General features: G+C 38.4%; 2 protein-coding genes across 2 annotated transcripts; both read right to left on the bottom strand.

Annotated features, from left to right (window-relative positions):
* Positions 1 to 1881: 1881 nt before the first annotated feature.
* LOC6652133 (endocuticle structural glycoprotein SgAbd-3) lies at positions 1882 to 2481 on the bottom strand. The gene is made up of 2 exons (XM_002074808.2): positions 2291 to 2481; positions 1882 to 2217 (listed from the first exon to the last, which is right to left on the bottom strand). The coding sequence occupies exons 1-2, from the start codon at positions 2425 to 2427 to the stop codon at positions 1950 to 1952; spliced, it is 405 nt and encodes a 134-aa protein (XP_002074844.1). The 5' UTR covers positions 2428 to 2481; the 3' UTR covers positions 1882 to 1949.
* An 813-nt stretch (positions 2482 to 3294) lies between these two features.
* On the bottom strand, positions 3295 to 4935 carry LOC6652134 (endocuticle structural glycoprotein ABD-4). The gene is made up of 3 exons (XM_002074809.4): positions 4858 to 4935; positions 4236 to 4363; positions 3295 to 3916 (listed from the first exon to the last, which is right to left on the bottom strand). The coding sequence occupies exons 1-3, from the start codon at positions 4864 to 4866 to the stop codon at positions 3649 to 3651; spliced, it is 405 nt and encodes a 134-aa protein (XP_002074845.1). The 5' UTR covers positions 4867 to 4935; the 3' UTR covers positions 3295 to 3648.
* Between the last annotated feature and the right edge of the window lie 7732 nt (positions 4936 to 12667).

The raw sequence follows: 12667 nt of genomic DNA, 5'->3' as shown, positions 1-12667 counted from the left end.
GTCAGCTCTTTTATAGTTCTCGCCTCACACTTTTGGCTTCGTCTCCATTACCGATGGGCGCACTTAGATAAGCTTCGCGGTACTTCTCGCAATAAAATAACGAGCGGGCGCGATGAGTAACTGAAGACCAAAACACACATACATCAGATCGGAACCATACCGCCAAAGAGATGAAGATGAAGAGCGACGATGTCAACAGGTGACATGCCCATGCCAAGCGACAGAGCGTCATGTCTCTTTCGGTCTGTCTCTCCCTGATTTCTACGTGATTTGCGTATAATTCTTTTTTATATTTTTCTTTTGATACCCTTCCTACCAAGCGGGGGTACTCGTTTTCCGTCATAATTTGAAGGTTTACACATTAGGGACTATTAAATCGTTTATAGAATCTTCTGTCGGTTTCGTAAGGGTATGCAGACATCGTCTATCTTTTTCTCTCTCTCTTTCTCTCTTGGGGCCAAGTTCCGTAGAGCTCTACAAATCTGTTCCGTTAAGGGTTTTGTCAGAGAAAGATGATCTATTGATGGTAAATTCCAGGCACGTTTTAATTATGGAAATAATTTGCCAAATGGCCAATAGATCTAACGGTCAACGGTCTACAATCAGGGCAATAAAACAAAGTTGATATTTCTACAATGAACGTATATGCTAGGAATATAAACCACAATTTATGTCACAGCGAGTGGAAAATGTTGAATAATAATGGTCAATGAACTTTTCTAATCGAAATGTGTTTGTTGTCGACACACTTTCTTTCAGTTCAAAAAAAAAACTGAGGTGTTGGAATTTCTTTGATCGATGTAATTGCTGTTTCACTTAACAACAAATTAAGACTTCTGCACCCCACCAAAGTGTAGAGAGATCTCACTTTCAATTTCATTCTCCAGACTTACATAATTCGCAATTCTGCTTAATTCCTAACCTAAACTTGAATCTGTGCCATTTAACCTTGAGTTAACGCCCAAATCAGAGCATTGGCTCAAATACTTGCTTACTCAGGCACTTAGCTCTCAATTAGTGACTGTTTAGCAAGTCTTCTCCTCGCTGCAGATTTGTATGCCAAAGAGTGCCAAAAAAAACTAAATACCAAATGCTAAATGAAACCGATTTAACACACATCATTGAGTCAGCCGCAGCTAATTCCAATTTAGTTATGTACTATGACCAAAACCATTTGAAACTCTTTCATTTGCAACTTCCAGTCCGAAGAAATGCGTTACCAAATAGGTTTTCTTTCGTTGTCTATTCAGAAAATGGAAATTAACTTGTAACCAAAAGAGTTATGAGATCTTTTGTACAAAAAGAGTTACTAGAGTTTGTTTCCTAAGAACCCCATGGGATAGAGTCATCCGCATTTAATGAAAGTTTGGCAAGAATTGTTAATTAAACGAGTTTAAAAAACCTTAACTTTTTTGGTTACTGATTTTATAAGGAGCTAAAAGAAACAGGACACAAGAAGATGGAGTTAAAGATTCGAGAGAAACTATTAATCCGAGATGTGACTGTATATGTAAATGTTTTCTGCAGCTAAAAAGTTTCCAAGAAGAGTTAAACCTGACAGACAAGCTAATCTGATCAAGAGTATAAGTTTATATTTTCACACTGTGCGACAAGTTTTGGGTTGTCATTGTATAGCCATTATTGAGGACATTTGCACCGATTTTTTTATGCTTTATTCTAATCAGCTTAATTCTTTGTTGATATTGTACAACCGAACTAAACTAAGAGTAGTTCAAAGAATATTTTTAATTTCATACCCATATATGCATTTTATGCTCTGCATTTTTCTTCTCTTTTCTACAACGATTTACTAAGAAATAAACTAACCTTTTGATTATTTTTTATTACATTATTTCAGTTCTGTTCAGGTATTTTCACATATAGTTTATACTTGATGCTCCATTTGTTTCTTCTTGTTTTTGGTCACAGTTATGCTGAAGATGGTTTACTTAATGCTTCTGCTCTGGTGGATGATAGGGATGCAGTCTCTGATATTCCAAGGATCGTGCAATCCATTCGGGTGTTGGTGGCGGAGTGGGCAAATGATCGCCAACAGCTTGGAATCCATTCTCATCGGCTGTATAGGATACCACATAGGTTTTGCCATCCTCGCCCACAAATGAATATTTGCCGTGAATCGATTCTCCATCGTGTTGGGCATCCACAGTCTTCAGGACACCATCCTGGGTGGCTTTTGAGCCATCGCTTAGCTCATAGCTGAATTAAAAATGGCATTAGTACTAGGGAAGGAAGGAAGGGGGTATCGTCCCTTAGTTGATGGACAACTCACTGATAATGATATTTGCCATTATATTCCACATTCGATTCCTGGGATATTAAATCCGCTTGACTCTGGCTATTGCCAAGTGCTTGGCATCCAATATTGACAACAGAAATAACAACAACAATTAATGCTATGGACTTCATTTTAGCAACAATTAACTAGAAAACTAAATACAACAATCCAAACGTTCAAAGGTCTCTGGGGCGACTGGCAACTGTTTTAGTTAAACAAACTCTCTTATATATTCCAGAATTCCGACAAGAATTTATTCAAAATTTGAGTAATAAATAATATTGAACTTGTTTTGTTTTTTCCGTTTTGCTTTGGCTTTGGCTTTGGCATTTCGCGTGAATGGGTGTGAAATTTGGTGCAGACAACTTAAAACATTAACGTTAACTAAACAAACAAAAAACTCAAAAATAAAACAAAAACAAATCAAAATAATATGCTAAACACATCGAAAAGTATGGATGGGAACTTGTCATACCCAGAGATGACATTCTGATTCTGGTTCTGCTTCTGCTTAAACAACTTGTCTATATATAACGCCATAGTCATGTATGGTGGAATTTGCATAAAATATATTTGTCCATTTGCCTTGAATATGCAAAAGTCCAAATCAAAACATGGCATAGCCAACTACATAGATAAAAGGTGCTGACTTCAATATACCCTAGATAAAAGTGGAGTCGTACCGGAAAACACTTTTGCGGAATAATCTCACTGAAAGACTTTCCAATTTCGAATCTGGGGAGAAATAAATAACCGGAGATCGTTTTTGAAAGAATCTTTAATTCTTTATTTGCAGCTAAGGCTAAAGATATGTATTAATAGGTTCCTCTTTATCCATCCTCTCAAGTGACAAAACAATTAACCAACAAAGTTCAACATTATCATCAACTAAATAGCTTAGATTAGATGTTCTTTATATATATTACAGACTGAATAGCATATTTATGCATATTTATTATTATAATCTTCTCATTTTTTATTTTTTTTTTTTTGTTGAATTTTTCTTCTTGATTTCCTTTTCATTCATAGATGTATCACATGAGTGGTCCAAAAATGGCAGAGTTCCGGCGACTTAAAGATCAGAAGGAATGTGTATCTACATACACATAATAGATACATTGCGAGGGAATAGGACAAGTGTGTGCAAGAGGGAGTGTGTGTGTGTGTGTGTGTGTGTGTGAGGAGGTTGGGTCAGGTGTCGGGTCTTAAGAGTTGTTGTTTTCAGTCAGATATAGATGTAGGGGACAGCAGATGTGTCCAGAGGGTGCAGATCGTTTAGAGTGTGTCGTCATAGCATATCGGGAATTGGCATTTGGTCATTACTTTCACCTCCTCCTGGTTCCTATTCCTGGTTAACGACGCTTGGCTGGTGGCAAACTCAACAGGTAGTCAAGAGCCTTCTGAATTGCTGGTGGGATTGGTGGTGGTGTGGGCAAATGATCACCCTGTGGCTGGAATCCGTTCTCATCATCTGCCGCATAGTTCAGTGTAATCAAGTTGCCCTCCGGCGAGGTGTAAGAGAAGGAGCCTTTGGCAATGATCACATCACTTGAATCCGGGGAGGTAGCCTTCTTCAAAGTTCCGGTTTCCTCGGCCTTAATGCCATTTGCGGTTTCATAGCTGGCAAAAAAAAAAAAACAAACAAAAAAATAGAATAATTAAATTTTTGCCACATTTTTTATGCGTCATTTAATGGCGCCAAGCCGTGGGTTTTTGGCATTATCATTAAATAAATCCAAATGCTATATCCAAATACTATAATTGGTGATAATTTAGTTCAATAAAGAGAAACCTGACAGCTTAAGATTAAAACCGGAATCTTTCGCCTCCTCCAACGGCTAAGTATACTATGGACTGTCCGATTCGCTCATCTCGCCAAAAAGTATACCATGCTTCGGTAGTCATTTCATTGGGTCAGCTTAAAAGTATATTCACTTACTTGTAATTGTATGAACCATCGGGTTCTATGTTCGATTCCTGACTAATAATGGCAATCGGTTCCTCGGCCCTCTGCGGAGCGGATTGGACCATGGTAAGCCATGCAGCAGCGACTAGGCACAAAGCAAACTGAAAACGAAAAATAAATAATTGTGTGATGAAAATATTAATAACTATTGCTCTGTCTTCATTTGGCCAGAGTTCGGACTGTCCGAATTGTGCAGCATCAGCTGCATCAGTTGTCTCTTTGCTCTTTTCTTGTGACCTTTGGAAATGCATGTTTTTAAGTCGTAATTGCCAGGCCGGTCTGGTCCGTCGGCCAAATGGCAAACACGTTAACTCTAACTTTATGGGTGTCGCCTCTCTTTGTAATATTTGGTTATCTGCAGACACGATGCAAAGGGTTTTTGCAAAAAGTGTTTACATTCGTTTCACTGATTGATTTATGTTGACAGATGAATTATGAAACGCGTCAGACGAGTTGCAACAGCAAAAAAAACAATTTAAACGTGTTTGTGATTGTTTTTTTGCTATTTCGAAGATGCGAAATATATTTAATCACTTGCAGCGCGATTGCCACAGGGTTCTCCCTGGACTATTAAGGACACTCATTCCACACTTACATTTCTCATTATTGCGTATGCGTAATCCTCTGAAAGATGTCACAATTCAAATTGTTCTTAGAGCTGTTGCTGTGGATCGAGTTGGTTGTTCAATGAACAAGCGTTTTGATTGTAATGTTGTCCATTGCCGGCTGCGCAGTCTATTTATACGAAACTGCATTGGAACAAAGCTGCAAAATGTCAGTTTTACACCAACTTGAAGACTGCATTAAGCGGAGCTCAAAAAGCTGTTAGACTCCGCAGAGAGAGACCGGAGGAAGAAGAGCGCAAAAGCTTCTATTAAAATTTTGTTGGCCAAAACTATATAGCCATGGCATGAGCTCAGGTCTGGACAAGTATAATTGAGAATGAGAATATTAGAATAAAATTTAAATCGCAATTAATATATATGTACAAGTAAATATGTGTATAAGCATTGTATGCATATTTATAATAAAGAGTTACAGGTCTCTAAATTGCATCACAAGCAAAGGGCAGACTTATGGCATTTCGTGATGTTTTTTTTTTTCTCTCTGAACAAACAAAAACAATAATTTTGCTCGTATAGGCAGGTAAGATAGGTAGTAGGTTGGTATGTAAGGTGATGGCTGATGATGAAACAGAAATGAGTTCCAAAGTTGAACTGTTTAATTAACCCTTGAGAGTTGCATTAATTATCAAGTTAGTACTTAATATTGAACATTAAGTATATATATCATTCAATTATGAAAACTAACAAATTATCTTCTCGTCGTCACGTTTCTTGAGCCAAAACTAGTTGCGAATTACAACTAAATAGAACAATTTAAAGGAAACATTTCATTATTTTGTAAAAGAACCATTTGATCTAAAAATTACTAATAACGTTGAGGCATTTTCTTCCGCCAAATACCACATTGAGACAAACTTAACAAATGAAGATTATCAGTAAAATATCTTGCCACAGGCAGCAGCAGCAGCAGGAGCAGCGGCAGCAGCAGAAGTTGCCACCTGCTTCGAAATGAAAATGAAAATGGTAATAAAATTAAGCCAAGCTTGCGGGTGAAAAATTGCATTTAAATACGTGGCCATTAATCGGCAAATGCAATCAAAGTCAGTCAGGGAATGGCAAGATGCAGGTTAAGAGCTGCAGCCAGTCCATGATGAAGTTAGCTAAAGTTAAAGTTAAAGCCATACCATGAGGTCAAAGTGCCAAAAAAAGAAAGAAAAACAGAAACAAAAAAAGAAGAAAAAAAATTGCTAAACGCGTCGTCGTCGCTGCCAAAGTGTAGGCGCGTCTAATGAATAGCTATAGCTTTTGGGCCAGCAGATGGGGCCAGTCTGCGACTGCGCTGCGACTGCGGCTTCAACTTCAAATTCAGCTCCAACTTCGAGTCCGACACAGACAGACGGCGATGGCGACAGAACATCGTGACAAGATTGTCCCAAAGATTTCATTGCTATTGTTGTAGTTGTTGCCATTGCTTTTGTTGTTGCTAAACTAAAATACAATTGCCAGTTAGCGAGAATTTTTGTTTCTGTTTTTTGCGCAAAAAAAAACAAAAGTGTCTAAAGTAATCAAGTTAAAGTCGAAGTCAAAGTCTGCTACTTTGGCTTGTTCATTGTTTTATTTTTGGTTTTTTAATTCTGCTTATGAAGACATTCAACTGCATTAATTTTAATTTTTAATATTTATTATACTATTTTTTTAATGTGTTTTTTTTTTCCTAGTTTTTTCTTCTTTTCTTTTTGGTTTTGTTCTATCGGCAGCAGTAAACCTTGAATCGTTACGCATTACCAACGAACATCGAAAATGTCAGTTGTTTAGGTTTGTCCGGTTCTGTTCTGGGTATTCATCTTCTCATTCTTTGGATGTAATCTGTAACCTGTTCTTGCACCCGCTGACCACTTCTGAAGGTCGTCTAGGTACACAGACATACACACATATATGCTAGTTATATGATGGGTTTTCTTGAGGCCCCAAAAAAGGCAAACATTTATGAGTAAAATTATAATTCGCTCCATCAAACGATCAACTGGCATCGTCTTGAAGGGTATTTGACTTTGAGAATTTCGCAAGTAGCCGGAGTCCAACCGACCCCATTTGGCACACTTTACATTGGGCTAATGCTAATACTAATGCTAATGTCAATGTAGCATTAATAAATAATTGCAGATAGCCGATGCCAACAACTGACTAACTGGAAGGTTGTAACTGGTTACGATTAAATGTCAGCGGTTTGGTCACATCTCACAAGTCAATAGATCTCTCGCTCGCTCTCTTACCTGCTAAGTAGCCCGCAATTCCTCATATGTATGAACGGGGCTTAAATGCATGCAGATAGGTTGTTGGATAATCTAATCTTTGCAAGCCTATTTCATGGTCAAGGAAGAGTCAGTCGATTGATCGGTCGGCATGCTCTCGTTTTCTATGCGAAACTGGTTCACTGCTGCCACCGGCTGAAGGAGAGAACCTGACCTTGCTGGAGTGAGATCCGAGATCTCTGAACTTCAGAACCCAATTCCCAAGGCTGGCTTAGCCGTCTGAGTATCTTCTTGGGCTCGTTGGGCCCCACGTTTAATGCATTTTATGCAAATTAAAATACTCGTACTTTAAATGGCAGAGGGATTTCAGCCAAAGCAAATATCTGTGGGCGTTTCAAATGATACGGCATATGTGTAATTAATGTCAGATGCTCTGGGTGTGAGTCTGATCTTTCTGCATATTTCAAGACACAAGACATAAGCTATGTATAAGTTATGACGAGCCAAGCAAAATAGTGAGCGGAAGCAATTGCAACATAGTCACAGTAGCTGTGTCAGCTATTTAGTCGGTCTCACGGTCGTCCGAAATATGATCCTCCAGCTGAGGCGCATTGACCGCGGCCACCAGCGAGGCACGAGGCGCTGATTCAGCAATTCTTGGTTGGCTGTGGGCTTCTTTGGGTCTTTATAAGATATTATAAGTTTAGTTTCTAAATATATTTCGAGTCGGCAAGTTAGCCGCTAATAAAGAGAACAATAATTAAATATCCAACTTAAATAACTGGCGCCCAACGGCATAAGAAAAATATTTAATATTTAAAATAAATATATTAAAATAAATAATCGAAACTCCGTGGGTGAAAGTCTACGTAAACCAAACGCGAATCCACGAAACGCAACGCGTGTGAATAACAACAATTCAAAAAATTTTTTGTGGAAACATAAAACCATTAGGAGAGCTAAAGGCGAAAAACTACAAATCCAAACATCGAACAACGTCATCACCGCCCGTCACACCGACATCTGACTGACACTTGGGGAATTTGTTATAACTAAAATAAGGAGGAAATATCTTAAATTGCAGTCAATGTATTTCATGTAAGTGAGATTTTTGTTCTTGATTTCCATTTTTTTCCATTTTTTAATAAAAAAAGGAATAAATAATAAATAAAAAAATATATTAAAATTTTAGTTATAAAACAAAATTTGCTCTAATAAAGTGTAATAGGAAAAAAATTCCTTATGATAAGTGATTGCAGTGACGAAGAGTTGGTAGAGCTGTGTAAAGAAATAAAATCGAGTGCTGAAAGTGAAGAGAATAAAACAAAAATGAATGCCCAAGAAGTATTTAATTTAATGCAAGAAGCAGTGAAATCTGCTTTAAATGCTCAGTCTCAACAATTTTCAACACATTTAGAAGAAAAAATAGGAGATTTAACCAGACAAGTGAATGAGTTAAAAATGTCCACACCGGAAGTGGAAGTGTTTGAAACAGTAAAAATAGTACCAGGAGTTGAGTGCAAAGAACCACTTGACATAGTGAGATCAGTCCCTGAATTTAGTGGTAGTCAAGCAGAGTATGTTGCATGGCGGTCAGCAGCAACATTTGCTTATGATTTGTTCCGCCCATACAATGGGAGTTCGACACACTACCAGGCAGTGGGAATAATCAGAAACAAAATTAGGGGTACAGCAAGTTCGACTCTTTCCTCTTACAACACCGCGTTAAACTTTGACGCCATAATTTCAAGATTAGACTTTACATATGCAGACAAAACTCCAGCTCGTGTTATAAAACAGAAATTGGGTATACTTAGACAGGGAGAACTATCTCTTTTGGAGTATTACGACGAAATCGAAAAGACCTTAACTCTCTTGACAAACAAAACGTTAATGACGTACGATACATCGACGGCTTTAACCCTTAATGAACAACATCGCGAGGATGCGTTACATTCTTTTGTTTCGGGACTGGAAAAGTCCCTCAAAGCACATGTCCTACCGGCAAGGCCCAAGACTCTGCCAATTGCACTTGCAATGGCACAAGAGGCTGAAGCCAGTAACGAATACGCAAATTTCGCTGCAACCTTTGCAAAGGTTGCAGACGACAAAAACAAAAATTCGGTTAACAACCAAGAACAATCAAAAAAATCACAGTACCATCAAGATGGTAACTCAAATTCGGGTCATAACAAAAACCCACATTTCACTAAAAAACAGAACTACCATGGCAAAGGGAATCAAAGTGCCAGACAATATAATAGCTCAAAGTCCAAGTTTCAAGGCAGAAATCCAATTCAGCCTGTTGAGCCAATGGATGTTGATCCATCTACATCGCGCTTTAAACAGCCAACTGCATATCAACAAAGAAAGCCTTTCGCAAATTCGACGCAAAGCCGTCAAAATGTGAATCATAATCAAGTTGTGCCAGACGGTGACGAAGATTATGAATCAAAAGCAGAAGATGCTGTAACACATTTCGAGGATGAGCAATCCGACATTGAAGCCTGTAATTTTTTAGGCCAGCATCCTTCCTCCCGTACATCATTAAACAATTGCACGGGAGAACAATAAAAATTCTAGTAGACACTGGGGCATCAAAAAATTACATTAAACCATTGTCCGAATTAGAACACATAGTCCCAGTGCAGAGTCCGTTTCAAGTTAAATCTATCCATGGCTCCTCTTCTGTTACCAAAAAATGTAAAATCAGCCTCTTCGGAGAAAAATCTTTTTTCTTCATTTTATCCACTTTAGCTGACTTTGACGCTATTATAGGGTTAGATCTTTTAAGAAAAGTAAACGCCACTATCAATTTTACGAAAAGTAAAATTTTTTTTAATGGGGGCTCTGAGGATATTATGTTGCACAAATGTGCTGACGTAAACTTCATTGAAATAAATGATGAAGATGTTCCTCTTGCTATAAAAGAAAAATTTAAAAAAATGATTAAGCTAAGAGCTTCTTCCTTCGCGGACCCCAAAATAGCTTTACCTTTTAATATAAACACAGTGGCAACCATTCGAACACAGGGAGAACCTGTATTCTCAAGACCATACCCATACCCATTGGGGGTATCTGATTTCGTTAACACGGAAATAAAGCAACTTCTAAAAGATAAAATTATACGACCATCGAAATCGCCATATAATAATCCCATTTGGGTTGTAGATAAAAAAGGCGTTGATGAACTCGGCCATAAAAAGAAAAGAATGGTCATTGATTTTCGAAAACTAAACCAGGTAACTGTGTCGGACAAATATCCGATTCCCTCTATTACGACAATACTGTCGAACATGGGAAAATCACAGTATTTCTCGACTTTGGACCTAAAGTCGGGATTCCACCAGATCGAGCTGGCAGAGGGGGATAGGGAGAAAACCGCCTTCTCTGTCAACAGTGGGAAGTACGAATTTTGTCGACTCCCATTTGGACTAAAAAACGCCCCAAGTATTTTTCAGAGGGCCATTGATGATGTTCTACGAGAACACATCGGTAAAATATGTCACGTCTACGTGGACGATGTCATTATATTTTCCGAAACAAAAGAAGATCATGTTAAACACATTGACATAATTCTTCAGTGTCTTGGTGATGCGGGCATGAGAGTTTCCCAGGAAAAATCGAAGTTTTTCAAAAAAAGCGTCGAATACCTCGGGTTTGTTGTTACTAGGGGAGGTATAAAAACTTCACTAGAAAAGGTTCAGGCTATACAGTCTATTAAACCACCAACATCTTTATACGAGCTAAGGTCATTTTTAGGCCTATCCAGCTATTATAGGTGTTTTATAAAAAACTATGCCGCAATTGCTAGACCACTTACGGAAATTCTTAAAGGAGACAATGGGAAGGTTAGCACCAACCACTCCAGAAAAGTCAAAGTCGAACTTACAGCTACACAGCTGCAAACATTCGATAGACTTAAAAATATCTTAGCCTCTGAAGATGTCATGTTAAGATACCCGGATTACAAAAAGCCATTTGACCTAACTACAGATGCCTCGGGGCACGGCCTGGGAGCAGTATTGTCGCAGGATGGAAGACCCATAACAATGATCTCGAGAACATTGCGGGACAACGAACCTGACCTGGCGACTAATGAAAGGGAACTCTTGGCAATTGTTTGGGCTTTGAAAACACTTCGAAATTACATTTACGGAGTTAGGGACTTAAACATTTATACCGATCATCAACCCCTCACCTTCGCAGTGTCCGATCGAAATACAAACGCAAAAATAAAACGATGGAAATCTATTATAGATGATCACAACGCGAAGCTTATTTATAAGCCAGGGAAAGAAAATAAAGTCGCCGACGCGCTGTCGAGGCAAAATATAAATGCTTTACAGTCTCAAGAATCGGACATCGCTACAATACATAGCGAAGAATCACTGACCTACACCATTGACTCAACGGACAAACCGGTCAATTGCTTTAGGAATCAAATTATCATTGAAGAAGCAGATTTCCCTTCGGTAAGAACATTCTTACTTTTTCAGACAAAAACAAGACATGTTATTCAAGTGTCTGATAGGAGCACATTAATGCAAACGTTGCAAGATGTGGTAAATGCGGATGTAGTCAATGCAATTCACTGCGAACTTCCAGTGCTTGCCCTCATTCAGCATAGTCTCGTAGAAATGTTCCCAACTACAACTTTTAGGTATTCGAAGTACCTAGTCAGCGATATCCCTGACCGAACGGAGCAAAGGGAAATATTAACCACTGAGCATAACAGAGCTCATCGAGCAGCTCAGGAAAATGTTAAGCAAGTACTTCGCGATTATTTTTTTCCAAATATGAACAGGCTAGCAACAGAGATTGCTGCAAATTGCAAAATTTGTTCAGTTGCAAAATATGACAGACACCCTAAGAAACACATATTAGGTGTCACACCCATTCCTTCTTTTGCAGGAGAAATTCTACATGTCGACGTCTTTTCAACAGACAAGAAGCTCTTTCTTACATGTCTTGACAAATTTTCCAAGTTCGCTGTAGTACAGCCCATTGCTTCCCGAGCTATTGTCGACATAAAAGCTCCATTACTCCAGCTAATTAACCTCTTTCCGAAAATTAAAACTATTTATTGTGACAACGAACGGTCACTAAATTCTGAGACAATAAAATCATTGTTGTCAAATAATTTTGATATTCATATTGCAAATGCACCTCCATTGCATAGCACTTCGAATGGGCAGGTGGAGAGATTCCATAGCACCCTGACGGAGATCGCAAGATGCAAAAAACTTAGTTCTCAAACCAACGAGACAGTTGATGTTATACTGATGGCAACAATAGAATATAACAGAACCATCCATTCGGTGACAAACAAGCAACCGATAGAAATAGTCCATACATCAACCGCAGAAATGGAGGCGACTATTCGAAAAAAACTCGAAAAGACGCAGATCAAACAATTGGAACAGGGGAATAAAAAAAGGGCTGAAAAAAGATATCGAGTAGGAGACAAGGTATGGGTGAAATCTAACAAACGATTAGGTAACAAACTGACCCCACTCTATACAGAGGGTACGGTTGAGGCAGACCTGGGAACGTCTGTTCTCATAAAAGGGAGGGTGGTCCATAA

Source organism: Drosophila willistoni (genome assembly GCF_018902025.1).
Source record: "Drosophila willistoni isolate 14030-0811.24 chromosome 2L unlocalized genomic scaffold, UCI_dwil_1.1 Seg168, whole genome shotgun sequence".
In the NCBI taxonomy this organism is placed as follows: Eukaryota; Metazoa; Arthropoda; class Insecta; order Diptera; family Drosophilidae; genus Drosophila; species Drosophila willistoni.
Note: the sequence above shows the minus strand (reverse complement) of the source record. Positions and strands in the feature narration are given on the sequence as shown.

Excerpts from the sequence above, each read along its gene's own strand:
- LOC6652133 (XM_002074808.2), bottom strand. The coding sequence starts at position 2,427 with ATGAAGTCCATAGCATTAATTGTTGTTGTTATTTCTGTTGTCAATATT. Across the intron at positions 2,218-2,290 it reads AATGGCAAATATCATTATCA|CTATGAGCTAAGCGATGGCT; the intron begins GTGAGTTGTCCA and ends TTTTTAATTCAG.
- LOC6652134 (XM_002074809.4), bottom strand. Across the intron at positions 3,917-4,235 it reads GATGGTTCATACAATTACAA|CTATGAAACCGCAAATGGCA; the intron begins GTAAGTGAATAT and ends TTTTTTTGCCAG.